At 47.0% G+C, this 17,700-nt stretch overlaps 1 protein-coding gene across 2 annotated transcripts in view; it reads left to right on the forward strand.

Annotated features, from left to right (window-relative positions):
• Positions 1-17,700, forward strand: part of LOC134897813 (Fc receptor-like protein 6) — an 89,335-nt gene that overhangs the window by 13,275 nt on the left and 58,360 nt on the right. For both annotated transcript variants that reach the window (XM_063914056.1, XM_063914046.1), the window contains exon 3: positions 3,350-3,385. In XM_063914056.1, the coding sequence (XP_063770126.1) occupies positions 3,350-3,385 (36 nt within the window). The remainder of the gene's footprint in view (positions 1-3,349; positions 3,386-17,700) is intronic.

A 17,700-nucleotide genomic window follows, 5' to 3' on the forward strand; every position in this document is an offset into this window, starting at 1 on the left:
ATTGGGGACTTGTCCTCAGTTTCTCCCTAAGGTGGTTTTCAGCGTTTTCACCTGAATCAACCTATTGTGGTGCCTGCGGCTACTAGGGACTTGGAGGACTCCAAGTTGCTAGACGTTGTCAGGGCCCTGGAAATATAGGTTTCCAGGACGGCTGGAGTCAGAAAATCTGACTCGTTGTTTATTCTGTATGCACCCAACAAGCTGGGTGCTCCTGCTTCTAAGCAGACTATTGCTCGTTGGATTTGTAGTACAATTCAGCTTGCACATTCTGTGGCAGGCCTGCCACAGCCAAAATCTGTAAAAGCCCATTCCACAAGGAAGGTGGGCTCATCTTGGGCGGCTGCCCGAGGGGTCTCGGCTTTACAACTTTGCCGAGCAGCTACTTGGTCAGGAGCAAATACGTTTGTAAAATTCTACAAATTTGATACCCTGGCTGAGGAGGACCTGGAGTTCTCTCATTTGGTGCTGCAGAGTCATCCGCACTCTCCCGCCCGTTTGGGAGCTTTGGTATAATCCCCATGGTCCTTACGGAGTCCCCAGCATCCACTAGGACGTCAGAGAAAATAAGAATTTACTTACCGATAATTCTATTTCTCGTAGTCCGTAGTGGATGCTGGGCGGCCATCCCAAGTGCGGATTGTCTGCAATACTGGTACATAGTTATTGTTACCAAAAAAATCGGGTTATTGCTGTAGTGAGCCATCTTTTCTAGAGGCTCCTCTGTTATCATGCTGTTAACTGGGTTTAGATCACAAGTTATATGGTGTGATTGGTGTTGCTGGTATGAGTCTTACCCGGGATTCAAAATCCTTCCTTATTGTGTACGCTCGTCCGGGCACAGTATCCTAACTGAGGCTTGGAGGGGGGTCATGGGGGGAGGAGCCAGTGCACACCAGGTAGTTCTAAGGCTTTACTTTTGTGCCCAGTCTCCTGCGGAGCTGCTGTTCCCCATGGTCCTTACGGAGTCCCCAGCATCCACTACGGACTACGAGAAATAGAATTATCGGTAAGTAAATTCTTATTTTTTTTCCTCTAGGTGTGTGTGGGGGGGGGGCACATTTTTTTATGTCATGGGGGGGCGCATTTTTAAATCTCGCACTGGGAGCCAAATTGGCTAGAAACAGCCCTGGGCATACTCTATCTGTAGTGCCGGTAGTTCAGCTCCTCCATCCTCCCCTCCTCTCTAACCATGCTGCTGGGCTGACCTGGCACATACTGAGTGCTGTGTAGCCCTTCACCCCTGCTTCAAAGCCACCTCCCATTAAGGCTCCTACAGCTCAGATTCTTGCAGTGCAGTGCTGCTACACTGCAGCTCTATTTAATTGCTGGAGGGCCCCCTGAGATAAGGCAGACTGGAATGACATGCCCCCTCCCCTTTATCCGGCTCTGCTAGGCTCACAGGGCGCTCCCAGGCTGTCAATTTGGGGACTTGGCTAATTGCGGGTGGTTACTCGATCCAGAGGCGGAACTACCACCAGTGCAACCAGTGCGTTGCACTGGGGCCCGCCTCTGTCCAGGGGCCCAAAGCATGTAATGAGTCAAACTGACTCATTACATGCCGCTGTGTGCTGCGGGCAACCGCTGCCCGCAGCACACAGCCGCCCGGAGAGGAGAGGAGAGGAGCAGCGGTACGGGGTAGAAGCAGGAGGAGGGAGGTGGAGGAGGGAGCCGCAGCAGCGCTTTGTTACTGGTTGAGGCGCTGCTGCTGCTGTCCCTCTGCTTCACTATAGGCTGTCTTCCGAGAACAGCCTATAGTGAAGCAGAGGGGCAGCAGCAGCAGCGCCTCCACCAATAACACAGCGCTGCTGCGGCTCCCTCCTCCACCTTCCTCCTCCTCCTTCTCTCCTGCCCGGGAAGCTGCACCGAGGAGCCTGAGCCAGCGGAGAGGGTAAGTTTAATTCTTCTTTCTTTCTTTCTTACTTTCTTTCTTTCTTTCTTTCTTTTCTTTCTTATCTTTCTTTCTTTCTACAAAAAGGGGGACTGTCTGCCACAATGTGTAAAAAGGGGGAATCTGCCTGCCGCAATGTGTAAAAAGGGGGAATCTGCTTGCCGCAATGTGTAAAAAGGGGGAATCTGCCTGCCGCAATGTGTAAAAAGGGGGATGCTGTCTGCCGTAATGTGTAACAAGGGCACGCTGTCTGCCGTAATGTGTAACAAGGGCACGCTGTCTGCCATAATGTGTAACAAGGGCACGCTGTCTGCCGTAATGTGTAAAATGGGGACGCTGTCTGCCGTTATGTGTAAAAAGGGCACGCTGTCTGCCGTTATGTGTAAAAAGGGCACGCTGTCTGCCGCTATGTGTAAAAAGTGTACGCTGTCTGCCGCTATGTGTAACAAGGGCACGCTGTCTGCCGTTATGTGTAAAAATGGCACGCTGTCTGCCGTTATGTGTAAAAAGTGCACGCTGTCTGCCGCTATGTGTAAAAAGGGCACGCTGTCTGCCGTTATCTGTAAAACGGGGGACGCTGTCTGCCGTAATGTGTAAAAGGGGACGCTGTCTGCCGTAATGTGTAAAAAGAGGAATCTGTCCGCCGTAAGGTGTAAAAGAGTCTCTACCTGGTATAGTGGTGCTACTGTGCAGCGTAATTTGAATAATGGAGACTACTGTGCACCGTTTTATAAATTGGTATTATTTTGTGGCCACACCCCTTCCCCAAGAAGCCACGCCACTATGTATTTTTGCTACGGCGCGCACTGCTCTTGTTTTGCATGCAGGGGTGGGGCTCCGATGCCGTTTCTTGCACACTGTGCTAAAATGTCTAGTTACGAAATAATGAAATATTGTTATGAAATACACCATAGTCCTCTGCAGTATAAGGTAACAGAAGTACTTTATAATACAAGTGCACAGTTTGGAACCTGATCCTTAGAGGAGGGGGCCACCCTGGCATTTGGGCCCACCAAGGGTTACCCCTGTAACCCTGTGGGCCAGTCCAACTCTGGCGATGACAGTTGCATTCTCATCTGAATCAGTCACTTGATGGTGTAATAAATGAATGTTGGCTTCGTAATTAATGTAATATTTTTTTTCTTCTATATTGCTGTATAACTAATAAATAATACCCTCCCCCTCCTCCCTCGTATGTTTTTATATGTCACCACCATAACAAATACTTAACATATTCAAACAGGAAACTTGTAATATAAAGTAAGGAAAAGACCATGGTATGGAAGGACCCAGAAATGATACACTGTTGAGCCTTGATGGTGAATAGCTAGGCAGCCAATCAGTAGCAGACTTTAACACTGCTTATTAAATCACATAGGCTATGCAGTGGTAACTTAATTTAATATTGTAGTCTTGCAATTGGATAATTGTTCTCTAATTGTTGTGTTATATCTTTTGCAGTGCTTTTATTTGGGAGCCCAGCAATGGTGCACATAGGTAATGTAGAATTTATTACAACCAACTTTCTATAGAACAAGCGCCTGTCTGTGAAGTATACTGTAGGTACTCTGTTAGTAGAGATGTAGTGATAAGTGTTATGTGGCCAATAACAGTGCTGATAGGACAGTACAGAAACAAGGTATACAATACAATGTGAATAGACAGGGTGGGTAAATGCTCAGTGAACAAGTGTGGACAAGGCACACACATATGCAACTAATACACAAACATGCAAAAACGGGATGAGATTATATACATCAGATTAAAAGACTGAAAAAGACTTATGAGATGGTTGTTCCCAATTATACAGGATGAGGTTATTTACAAGTTATGGTAGGCAGAATTATGATAGAATGTATTTATCTTTCCACCACACACATTTTCAGTTGGATCCACAAATCCTGCACAAATAGAGCCAGATTGATGTTCTGGGTACAGCCCCACATAACAGCCCTACATTCCCTCCGGAATGTAATAGCAAATCTTGTGTTATTGCACCATTGTACTTTTGTAAATGACCCTTAAATTGTTAAAGCCAGACATACAGTAAGATGAGCAAGTACTAGTTAACCATATGTTAACATTGCTTTAGATACTTTGCCTAAGCAATATACAATATGAAATACAAAGCAATTTTGAATTGAAAACCTGAAAGTATAAGCAAAATGATGTTACTGGGGGGAACATACAGTCTGATTCAGATGTGGACACAGCAGCCAATATTTAAGCAAATGGAGCAATTGTTATCAATTGGGCATGTGCCAAAGCTACATTGCACACACTCAGTGATTGATTTGTGATGCTGCTTGCAGAGAGGAATCACTGGCAAAGTGAGTGACAGGTAGCCAGAGTTTGGGGGAGGTCAGATGAACGTGGACGTGTCAGGACTGTTGAAACACAGGGGGTAATTCAGATCTGATCTAAATTTAGCACATCTACAATCATTTACTCTGACATGCGGTCCGTCCTGCATGTCTGACCCTATCCCCCGCAAGGATGCAAAAGCATTGCACAGCAGTGATGCTTTTGCATCCACTGAGTAGCTCCCTGTCAGCGCAGCTCCTGTGTGCTGGAAGGAAACTATTAGCCACGTCCAGGGTCCCCGCAACGGTCCGGACATGCCTCCATTTTCCAGACCGTACCCACCAACGGCGTTCTAATGCCGTTGGCATGCCCCTTCCTGTCCTGCGACCACCACTGCCCACCAATCAGGCAGAGGCAATCGCAGCCCAGAGATGCTTTTAGCATCTCACTGGGCTCCCGGGGTGCACAAGCGCACTCCACAAAAATAATTCAGACTGCAATCGCTGCTGCTGCAGTGATCCAGTCTGAATTAGCCCCATAGTTTGATGGGCGGGCATAAATTAGCCTTTGTGATCTCCCTTGCAGCATGAAAGCGCTGTATGTGTCAGGTGAGCAGCAGAGGATGAGACAGGACCGACTCACTCAGAGGCTACGTGACTGCTTGATCTGTGTCAGTGTTACTGATGTTAACACTGTTGTATGTCGTCAGACAGCTATGAGTAGGCACCAGTGGGCATCCCTAAACTTTGTACACATTAGCATAATTTAGCAGTTGCCATCTGTCAGAAATTGCAGCTGCGATGACCAGTGTCGGACTGGGGCATGAAGAGCCCACCAGGGAAATGCAGTGGAAGAGGCCCATGTTTAGGGGTGTGGCCAGTCTCCAGAGGAGGTGTGGCCAGCCACCACAGAGACTTGGCTAACCATTAGAGAGTGAATGGGCTGGACCTCTTGATATATATATATATATATATATATATATATATATATTAAATACTGCTAGTGCATGCATAATAATGTTCCAGATTAATAACTGCAATGCACTGTAGAAATACACCATAGTCCTCTGCAGTATAAGGTAACAGAAGTACTTTATAATACAAGTGCACAGTTTGGAACCTGATCCTTAGAGGAGGGGGCCACCCTGGCATTTGGGCCCACCAAGGGTTACCCCTGTAACCCTGTGGGCCAGTCCAACTCTGGCGATGACAGTTGCATTCTCATCTGAATCAGTCACTTGATGTACAGTTGTACAAAGGAAAAGGAATATGTTGTCCTTTTGCGAAAAATTATGTTTTTCCTTTAGTCTCTAAACTGTACTAGGTAAATGATGGTTGGAAACTTTTTACCTGTTCTCCAATTTTAGAAAATGTTCCATATATTTGATGCTTATTTATAAAGAGCACTGAATGTGCACCACAAATCACTTTGGTTTTGCATCGAAACATCTAAATAGTCTAATTATTGTACTATAAGAGGTATTCAATTAGTTGTATGCTAAAATTAATTAATTTCTAGCTAAAATCCCTGTGGTTTGGAGAAAGACTATTCAATTAAATAGCCTTTTTCAAACACCTAAAAATCATTATTCAGGTTTGGAAACCCTCTGATTACGCGTAAACTGCTGATTCAATGTTTTTTTTCCCCATTAGTTAACTCAGTTTTGCAGTTTTTATGTGGAGTTTACCTGTTTAGTCTGATTTTGGGAATTTGTGCGCTGGGCAATCCCTGCTAATTAGATTGCTCCGTGTGGCAATTAGCTAACTGAACACCCCTTCAAGGTACACACTGATCCTCAAAAGGTGCCATTCCTACATTTGTAGAAAAATTAAAGTCCAACCACCTTAGAGGCATAACTACACAGTGGCAAGACTGGCAAATGTCCACAAGGTGAAGGGGGCCCACCCCAAAACCAGTCATTAAATACTATAGACTAAATGTGTGATATGGCAATTAAATTCTGTGTACACAAAACTATTAAGTTAGTACTTAGTTCAATTAAAGTTGTGACATTCGGTGGCTGCTGCTCGTAGGCTGCAGTGCTGACCACACATTGCAGGGGGGAACGGTCATCACATATAGGGCAGGATGTACTAACTCTTACCATTGCAGTAATCCCCCTTTTACTGCAGCGGTGTCTTGTCTGGCAATGTAGCAATAAAGTTTACTGTATGTGAAAAAAGTTCCTAAGCTTTCACATCCTGAAATACGACAGTACTTTTACGACAGTATTAATTGCATTTATGACTGAGGGAATTAATCCCAGTTGTTACGTATTACACAACCCCGTGATTTTTGGATATGGGATACTCAGCCTGTAATGTGTGTGTGTGTGTGTGTGTGTGTGTGTGTGTGTGTGTGTGTGTGTGTGTGTGTGTGTGTGTGTGTATATATATATAGAGATCGTCCATATTGGCCTGCATGCATAGGCGACGGGGCACCAGCGATGAACGAGCGCGGGGCCGTGCATCGGTCATCGCTGGTGCCTCCACACTCAAAGACATGAACGGTATCTCGTTCATTCATGATCGAGATCATTCATATCTTTGAGTATTATCGCCCAGTGTGTAGTGCCTATTAGTGATTCCATTCAACAGCTAAATTTTATTCATCTGTAACAAATATAGCTACTGCTGAAAGTTACATTTGTATCCATCTGTCAGGGCCGGTTCTGCGGCTTTGCGCGCCCCGGGCGGCAACAGGGGCGTGGCTTCGTGCAGGGGGCGTGGTCATTTACGCCCCCTATACAGACTGAAATGTGCCCGCCGCTGCCGCTGGCAGCTGTGAAGCACTTCGTGGAGAGGTCCGATGACATCATCGCGCACCGCACAGCAAAGGTCCTCTCCACAAAGGGAAACTAGACGTGTAGCGTCTAGTTCCCTTCGTGGAGAGGACCTTTGCTGTGCGGTGCGCGATGACGTCATCGCGCACCGCACAGTAAAGGACCTCTCCACGAAGGGAAACTCTAGTTTCCCTTCACAGCGGCCAGCGGCAGCGGGCAGTGGGGGGCACAGCAGCAGCAGATCTTGCCCTGGTGCGGCGCCCTCCGGATGGCGCCAGCGCCCTCCGGAAGGCGTCGCCCCGGGCAAAAGTCCTGCTTGCCCGTGGCAAAATCCGCTACTGCCATCTGTAACAAATGAAGCCACTGCTGAAGGGATGGTATATTAAGAAACATGCAAAGGCACAAGTGCTACAGATGTCATAAATTCATAAAATAAAAACTACTTATGTGTATGGAGGAATGGGGTGTATAATAATTTGTAAATATAATCTTGCTGTGATTACTTAATACTCAGCAAGCCATTGAAAATACTGCCTCGGAAAACAATTAAGGCTATGGGAAATAAATCCTATTTATAAATAGCTCAGTGAACATACACCAATCTAACTGCAGCAATATGTCTGGTGACTCTGTTTAGCAATAACATTCATGTCTATTTACAACAAATGTAGCTGCTGTTGAATGGATGATACATTGAATAGCTTTTGGAAATTCAGTAGTCACAAAAAGTAGCAATTATTTTGGTATATATAATAGCTAAGAATATAACAGATTCAACTTATGAATAACCAGCTGTGACTTCATTTAACAAGCTATATCTGTATCAATCTAAAAACAATTCTAGCTGCTGTAGAATAGGTGGGGTTCACTACGATATGCCGGCGGTCGGGCGCCCGGCGACCAGCATACCGGCGCCGGGAGCCCGACCGCTGGCTTACCGACAGTGTGGCGAGCGCAAATGAGCCCCTTGTGGGCTCGCTGCGTTCGCCACGCTACGGGCACGGTGGCGCGCTACGCGCGCCACACTATTTTATTCTCCCTCCAGGAGGGTCGTGGACCCCCACGAGGGAGAATAAGTGTCGGTATGCCGGCTGTCGGGCTCCCAGCGCCGGTATGCTGGTCGCCGGGAGCCCGACCGCCGGCATACTGAAGACCACCCGAATAGGTGTTGTCATAAGGAGTATATAAAGACTCAATCACCATAGATAGCTCAATAATGGTCTTCATTAAGGGGCCACACAAAATAATTTACATATAAGAATGAGTTCAGTATAATACTGTATGGAAGCAGATTATTAATATACTCTTAATTTCTAATTGTAAAGCGCAACGGAATATGCTGCGCTATATAAGAAACTGTTAATAAATAAAATAAGCATCACACAGCATATAATACTGCAATATCAGAATAATCTCTGGGAACCAATAAGAGAACTGTCTAGATATTGAATTCAGTAGACAGATTACAGTCTCTACTGGTACACTGTATGTAGAACACTGAACAACCATCCTTAAGAATTCTGATCCGCAGCAAGATATATTTAAATTGGATTAATAAAGATACGACACAGGCATAGGCGTGCGCACAGGGGGTGCCTGGTGCGCACAGGCACACCCTAATACCCGGCACCCCCCACACTCCACACCTGCAACACGCTGCTCATTTACTGTGCCAGCCACAGCGCAGGCATTACAGAGTCACACCGACTCATGTTATTCCAGCACTGCGCTGCCCGCTGCCACTGCCCAAGAGTCTTAAGCAACGCGGTCGCTGCAATGTTCGGGTCCCGGCCGGGAGGGGGAGGAGGAGCCGCGTTCAAGTGCTGCTTAGCATCTCTTTGTCTCTCCATCTGCCCCCTCTTTCTCTATCCCCCTCTCCATCTCCCACTTCCCTGTATCTCTTTCTCTGCCCCCCTCTCTCTCCGTCTCCTCCCTTCTCTCCATCTCTGGCCCTCTTTCTCTGTTTCCCCCTCTGTGTGTGTCTCTCTCTCTCCATCTCTGCCCTCTCTCTCTCTGTATCTCCCTCTACGCCCCTCTCTCTCCGTCTCATGTCTCTCTCTCTCTCCCTCACTCTCCTATTCCCTAATATAATTCCTCTTCTATGCCTCTCTCTCTCTCTCTGTCTGCCCCTCTCTGTCTGTCTCTCTCTCCATCTCTGCCCCTCTCTCTCTGTCTTCCCCGCTCTCTCTCCATCTACACCTCTCTCTCTCCTTCCCTTCATCTCCCCCCTCTCTCTCTGTCTACCCCCCTCTCTCTCTCTCTGTCTACCCCCCCTCTCTCTCTGTCTACCCCCTCTCTCCATCTACCCCTTTCTGTGTCTCTCTCTCTGTCTCTGCTTCTCTCTCTCTGCCCCCCTCTTTCTCCTTCTCCAATGCTCTCTCTCCCCCTCCATCTCCTGTGTGTGTCTCTCTCTCTGTCTCCCCTCTCTGTCTCTCTCTATCTCTGCCCCCTCGCTCCATCTCCACCCCTCTCACTCTCTGTCTCCGCCCCTCTCTCCCTCTGTGTCTTTCTCTCTGTTCCCCTACACCTTTCTTCTTTCCTCTTCACCACTCTCTTTCCTTCCCTCCGTCTTCCCGTCTCTCGCTGTCTACCCTCTCTCTCTCTCTCTCTCTCTCTCTCTGACTACTCTCTCTCTCTCTGTCTCCCCCTCTCTCTCCATCTCCCCCGCTCTGTGATTCTCTTTCCATCTCTGATTCTCTCTCTCTCTGCCCCTCACTTCCTGTGTGTCTCTCTCTCTTTGTTGCATTGCACCTCTCTTCCTTCCGCTTCACCACCCTCTCTCTTCCCCCATATCCCCCTCCCTCCCCCACTCTCCTATTCCCTAATATAATTTCTCTTCTATCCTTTCTCTCTGACTCCCCCTATGTCTCTATCTCCATCTCTGCCCCTCTCTCTCTGTCTTCCCCTCTTTCTCTCCATCTCCACCCCTCTCTCTCTATCTCCGCCCCCTCTCTCTCTCCCTCTGTGTCTCTCTCTCTCTGTTCCCCTGCACCTTTCTTCCTTCTTCTTCACCACTCTCTCTCTCCTTCGCTCCATCTCCCCCTGTATCTCGCTGTCTTCCCATCTCTCTCTCTCTGTCTAGCCCCCCTCTCTCTCTCTATCTACCACCTCTCTCTCCATCTCCCCTTCTCTGTCTCACTCTCTCCATCTCTGCTTCTCTCTCTCTGCCACCCTCTCTCTCCATCTTCGCTCCTCTCTCTCCCTCCAACTCCCAATAGGCGGTGTTAGTCACTCCCAATAGGTGATTCTAGACACGCCCCTCCAATCATGCACCCCCTAATAAAATGTGCTGCGCACGCCTATGGACACAGGTAGCGAGCCTTGGTTTTAAAATTTCACTTTATTAAGTATTTTATTCACGGTGTATGATAAGTGTATTATTTGGTATATTGTATTGTCTTCTTTCGTGTTTGGACAATTTTAATGGATTTATTAAAAGTAAATTTTTAATTATCTTATGTGCGCCAACAAAGAGACATTCTTTCTCTTTTCTCTTCTGTACAATACAATTTGACTCTGGTGGCACCCCCAAATACCCAGTAATAAGTGGACGATTCATTGACGGACATTAGTCGGGGTTCTCTTTTCAAATTAATACTAATTATTCAGCTGGTGCAGAGCACATCCCATTCCCCCATTTTCCATTTATATTTCAGCCCATCACACATACAATTTTTTCTGTATTCTTTTCTAAGGGTGTATGGCCATGCCTCCTGTGATTAGGCCATGCTCCCTGAAAAGTTCCTCGGCCCAGCCAGGCTCTCTACTGCCCTGGCTGGGAGGCATGCCATGCTCCTGTGAGTGGGTACTTCTCATGTGCTAGACACCACCCCCAAAGAGGTGTGTTTATGCCCCCAGCATGCTGCAGTCACACTCCTTCCAGGTGGGGTAGGGGGGCTCAGGAAGTTTTTGTGCCAGGGCCCAGGATTTATCTTGGCAGGCCTGCATACATGCAATGTTGTAAGTAAGTGGATCCGGCCTTTAGGACAACAGCACTTAGGTCGACACTCATTAGGTCGACCACTAATGGTCGACATGGTCATTTTTCATACTTAATGATCCACATGGACTACGATTGGGAATAGTAACCTTACCCGATGTTGACATAATGACCGTGTCGACCTATTTCAGGTGTCGACCTAGTCACTGTCGACCAATAGTGGGTGACCTAATGACTGTCGACCTAGCTACTGTTGACCATATGACCCACACCCTTATGTAAGTCTGTATATGTGCTGGCTGCCTTACCCGAGGAACAGCAGCGCCGCTGACCTGACTAATTTCCATTTGGTCATTTCACAGGAGTCTGGGGGGGACTGTCTATAGAAGATAGACAATCTAATGGGCCCTACATGTTTGGCGATGTTTCCGGTTGGGACGATGTTCATTTTCAGCAATTAATGACCATCGTCCAAATTTGCTTGCTATGCTAAACAAGGAAAAACCAATGACAGGGACGCGTATCATTCATTGTTGATGCATGCAAACTGAGCATTATGAATAATTTATCATTCATATCGCTCATACACATCGGTAAGTGTGCAGGGCCGATAAGTGATGAGTCCAGTGCTGCAGCAGGCCAGTGAAACAAAGCCACGTTACTGAGCCCCTGGTAAGGCAGCCAGCACATATATTACATACAACATTGCATGTATGCTTATGGCCCTCATTCCGAGTTGATCGCTCGCAAGCTACTTTTTGCAGCCGTGCAAACGTATAGTCGCCGCCCACGGGGGAGTGTATTTTCACTTTGCAAGTGTGCGATCGCATGTGCAGCCGAGCAGGACGAATACGTTTTTTGCAGTTTCTGAGTAGGTCTGAGCTTACTCAGCCCTTGCGATCACTTCAGTCTGTCCAGTCCCAGAACTGACGTCAGACGCCCTGCAAACGCCTGAACACGCCGCTTTTTTCCAACCACTCCCAGAAAACGGTCAGTTGGCACCCATATACGCCCTCTTTCTATCAATCTCCTTGCGAACGGCTGTGCGAATGGAATCGTCGCTAGAAGCATTGCACAGCAACGATGCTGTTTGTACCCATAAGACACGCGTGCGCATTGCGGTGCACACGCATGTGCAGTAGTAACCTGATCGCTGCACTGCAAAAATCGGCAGCGTGCAATCAACTCGAAATAAGGGCCAATATGTGGAGACTGTGTCCCTCCACCCCCCCCCCCCCCCCACCAACTCCTGATAAAATGGCCTTAGGGCTCAACAGCGATGTGTGTTTCATAACCTCTGCTGCACTCAGGATGCAGTGAATCTTAGCTTCTCCTTCCTGTGTAAGTCTGCTTCAGACTCCTGTGTAGCTACTAGCTAGCCAATGCTGCATCCTGAATGCAGCTGCAGATGTGCTGTGTAACTAGACAATGGGAGTCTGGAGGCGGCTTATACAGGAAGGAGAAGTGAACCTGAGTGCTGCGTCACAAATGCAGCTGCAGCTGTGTAATACAGTTCTGTCCATCCCGGGGTTCAGGCAGCCATCACATAATACATGTAACATTAAAGGTATGTTTATATGTTTTAACTATCCCCCACCCCCACCTAGGGTTACCACCTCATCCCTTTAATTCTGGACACATATTATTTACACAGGTTCTGTGGCTGGCTGACTTCAAGTCTCTATTTCACCTGGTTTGACTCAACTACAGAACCTGCGTAATTAATATATGTATCCATAATTAAAGGGATGAGGTGGTAACCCTACCCCCACCCCCTGCCACTGCTAATGACTAGCAGCTAGGTAGGTGAAGCCAATACACTAACAAAGCTTTGATACTATCTTCAGGGCCGGCTCTACCATTAGGCAGCTTTAGGCGGCTGCCTAGGGGCGACAGGTCCTGGAGGGCGCCACTGAATTCATCTAGCAAAAAACTAATGGATGTCTCTGTATGCGGCCTCCTTCTTTTACACTGCGCTGGCTGCTGCTGCTGGTCTAATCAGGGGCAGCTACCACTATCAGGCTGTACCACATAATGCCTCAGAGCTTCCTCTGTGCCGACATGAGTAACATCAAGTCATGTGAAGGCACATAGGAGGCGGATGTAACTATGGTTCCCGAGGGGCGCCCCCACGGCCGCTCCTCATAGCCCTGATGCACCTCCTGCAGGGGGGTTGCAGGTTAGGGGGCACCAGGTTGAAGCTTTGCCTAGGGTGCATAGAGAGTGACCTTGCACCGGCCCTGACTATCTTACTGCACTGTCTGGTATTTCTAATATGTATGATACAGAAATTATTTGGATATGATAAAACATGTAGAACTATGGGTTTATAGAAATATGAGGCCCACCTTGAGAGTTTGCCAGGGGCTTCCAAGGCCCTAGTTACACCACTGATCCTCCTACCCCTTTAGAACAGCTTCTTTCATTAAATAAAACTTTCCTGCTGTGCACCAAAATTACTGCTCAGTTTATACTGTACTTTATTTAAAATCAGCATAAGAATGAGAAAACAGCAGGACTACCTTTATTACATGTGTCACTTTTGTGTCTTTGTCATTTTTGTACTTATATGGGGTAAAACATCTAATTTGAACTCTTGTATTTTAATGTAAAGGTGGTTAATGACTGTGGAACCAATTACTCCAGTATATATACCACAAAATACCAGCTCTGAACAGACTCCCCCAGTTCTTCTTACATTCTGTACATTGGCAGCAACCTTGGCTCCTCACTTTGGGAATGTGGTGCTTGGCATTGAAATCATTATGAAGCAGCACGCTCACAGTGTAAGACTGACACAGAGTAGTAGCAGCCAGCAGTTTCACGTGTAAGAAGCTGCTTATCCATGTGGTAGCACCAGATTGGCAAAATCACTGGAAGATTGTATGCTACTCACAGTGGTGCAAGTAGAAATATTTTCTTAGTGGTACTGAGTGCCAAAAATGGGTGTGGTCATGTGTTGTGAGTGGGCGTGGCACATGACAGCCCCCCTTTTTTTATGTGGAGTCAAGGCTAAAATATATAGTAATGCCTCCAGTATAATAGACATATGTAGTGATACCTCTAGTATAATAGAAATATATAGTAATGTCCACAATTTAATAACAATATATAGTAATGCCTCCATTATAAAAGGAAAATACAGCCATTGTCGCACTCCCAGCAAACCTGACAAAGTGGGAGGAGCCGTCATGCTGCCAAGCACCATGGTCTTGTTGCCTTGTGGCACATTATAATTATGGTAATGGCAAAGTGTGTGGCAGGTGGTACTGCGTACCCGTTGCCATATACTTATGGGTACTCCGTACCCGAGCGTACCCGTATACTTGCACCACTACTCATGCAGTGTTTTAGGTGTCCACATAGGTTTGGCTAAGGGTAGCCCTGCCACTGAGGTTACCCGCTGTGGTCATTACCTAGTTGCTTTCTAGTGAGGCCTTTATATCAGATTAATAGTCTTTCTCTGAGATTGGTGTAATGCTCTGTGCATGGGAACACCTACTCTGTACTCTTTGTAATGAATGTATTTGCTCTGTCCAACTCCTACTAGTGACTGGTACAAATACCTCCTGCACTGCACACCCTGCCTTCTCGCTTCTCACACCAGTGCACTTTGAAGGAATGGCAGATGCGCGCCCACCACGAGCCACCAAAGAGGATTTTGCATAATTTCTCAGCAGCTTTGGTATATGTAGATGATGTCAGCAAGTTTCCAGGCTGTTGGTTTCTTTTTGTGTGTTTGCTGTTTATTCATGTCCTTTAACATCTCTTGATTTGTTTCTCTGGACATGTTACGTCACAGGTGTGTGGTTTGTACAAAACAGTAATGATTCAGGCTGACACACAGTTTAAGATGAGTAAGAGGTCAGAGTATTCTGATACTACTTCCTGTTTTAGTTCTAAGAGGAACCAAAACTAAACTATTATGAAATTCTAAACGTCATGGTGAATGCGCAGAACTCTTACATAAACCTTCCTCTGTGATGTTCCATCATCGGGTTAAAAAGAGAATATTCTATTTACAGAATATATAATTCAACAGACAACCAATTCCAATTATCATATATGCGTAAAAGGTAAAATACAGCAGGTCACTGTAATTGTGCATCCTCTCAACCACAAACAGAGATATTGGTTTGTACTGTATTCCTTAGTTTGAATTCAAAGACCACTAAACACCAAAATGGAAAATGTGTGATATGAACCAAGAAGATAAGATACAATGGAGAGACTTATCAAATCTTGGAGAGAGATAAAGTAGAGAAAATCCGATAGCACCCAATTAGCTTCTGTCATTTTACAGGCTGTGTGAAAAACAAATGACAGTTATAAGCTGATTGGTTGCTATGGGCAACTTCTCCACTTTATCTTTCTCTCTCAAGATTTGATAAATCTCCTACTAAGGGTTCCATTTAGTAAAAATAGTGAAATACAGTATACTGCTTGTTTTTGCAGCACATCTCAAAACTATTTTTGTGCTATTTAAATGAAGTGTGATGCTGGGACAGACCTAGCACTAAAGGTCTGTACCAGCGAAGCTATTGGAGATGTTTCTCACAATACCATAGTAAGAAAAAGCTCCGGTGCCAGGGTTCAGGTACCGAGAAGCCTCTCTCCTTGCTTGATAATCCCGCACCAGTGGTAAGCACACAACTGACTCCTCGGGCACATTCTCCCTCCTCCTCTCCAAAGCTCCACCCCACCCCAGCTGCTCCTTTTGCATGGCTACTCCGGGAAGCTGAGGGTACTGCACGACACTGCCCGCTGCTTTATTTCCCCACACCCAGTACCCAGAACTGGGCACTCAGCTGATACCCTGGGCACTGAGCAGACACTTTTGGCACCCTAGAACCTCCGAACCCCATCATTTCTTCTACAATGTGGCTCCAGCAAACCTCCACCTGGGGATCATGATGCTGAAGGTGCAGGTATTCAGGATCGTAACTAGGGTAGTCACTGGCGTGCGCAGCACATTTTATTAGGGGGTGCACCGTCGGAGGGGTGTGTCTAGCACCGCCTTTTGGGCGTATCTAGCACCATCTATTGATGGTCAACACATATAAAATATCCACCTTTGTACCAATCCTAATAAAGCAGATACATTGTCAGATGTTGTGGTGTGCTCCAAACAAACACCCCTGATGGCACTCACTGCAATTACACTGTTCCTCCTCAGCCTGGTCTGGCTCTCCCTCGCTTTCCCCTGCAAGATGCAGCAGCTTACTTAGAAGTCAGTCTCTCACTGACACTGACAGTCGCAGACTAGTATTGCCGCTGCTGGAAAAACAAGTGATGTGTCCATGCTGCTGCCGGCCGTCTGCCAGTATTGAATTTGTCTTCCTAAGAGGAACGTTGGCTGCATGCTGCTCCTCATCAGTGGCTGGCGTTGGCATAGCATAGAAGGAGAGAGGTGGGCTTGTGGCGGGTGTAACGGATGGGCGTGCGAGCAGCATGACATAATCATGTCACATCACACTGTTTTTATACATGGAGGTGGAGCTGGGAATTTGAAAGCCGGTGTCAGTGGCACCCTTGATTAACCCAGACGTGCGGTCAGCTTTGCAGTCCTGACAGGGTGCAGTGCAGAGGGGACAGTAATCAGCCTGCTCGGCGATCGCTGCATCAGGCATGTGAGATCGGGGTGACGGACATTAGGGGGTGCCTGTGCGCACCAGGCACCCCCCCTGCGCATACCTATGAGGGTAGTGCTGATGGTGCCTAGCACACTGCACATTTGCAGCACATATGCTCTGTAGGTGCAGAACTGGCGGGCACCACCCTCAGGCCTGCAATGTGCTTGTGCTTTGTTGCCCTGCCCCAGCCAGCCCCAGGGCAGTCGAGTGCCGGGCTGGGCCCAGGAACTTTTCAAGGGGCGTGGCCTAATCACAGGATGTGTGGTCATGTACCCTTAGAAAAAAATACTGAAAAAATTGTATTTTAAGCACCTCCATGGCCACAATACAGCCCAGCACATAGCAGAGTGTTCTGGGCTGAGGAGAAGAGCAGCAGCTGATGCTGCCAGGTCAGGGGGAGGGGGCTTGGTCCCCTACTGGACCCTCACTGGATCCCCCCATCAGACCTGAGCCCGGGTAATTTGTACCCTCCCCCCCCCCCCCCCCCTCTCTCAACACCACTGGCCAGTCCCACCGCTGCCACTAGCTGCAGTGCTGCCTGCTATCATGTATGTAGTGGTGTGCTCAGCTCATCTCTGCTGGGTACACCACTGCATACAGTCCCCACTTCCATGTCTCTGGCTGCAAGTGTAACATCTCCTGGAGAGATGTGATAATACTGTACTGTATCTCTCCCAGCCCACTCTCACAGTGCCCTGCGCCGTGAAGTGCTGCAGTGTTTGGGCAGGAGGAGGTAGTGGGCACTGAGCAGCACAGTCAGGTCAGACAGCCCAGCCCCCAGCAGCAGATTCAGGTTCTCTGTGGAATGGGTAGAAACATGTTTTTTGTGGAACCGCACTAGTTAAACATTATTACTAATGTACCATAATAAATGTTAACAATGACATACCAATATACATGCAGTTATTAAGTAGTTCTAGAATTGCTAATGATTGGCGGTGCTCCCAGGAATTTTGTAGGTTATACTACAATTGGAAAAGACAAGAGGAAAAGACAAAAAAACCTTGTTTGGGAGCACTCATTTGAAAAGATAAGGATAATATGTATAGTGAAAGATATTAAGACATAACCTTTATTTTAATCCTTGAATAAAAATAAATTTTGGACAGAAAATTGGGACTCGTGTGTGTGAAAATCTTGTTTAACCTTTTTA

The sequence above is a fragment of the Pseudophryne corroboree genome, chromosome 1, assembly GCF_028390025.1.
Source record: "Pseudophryne corroboree isolate aPseCor3 chromosome 1, aPseCor3.hap2, whole genome shotgun sequence".
In the NCBI taxonomy this organism is placed as follows: Eukaryota; Metazoa; Chordata; class Amphibia; order Anura; family Myobatrachidae; genus Pseudophryne; species Pseudophryne corroboree.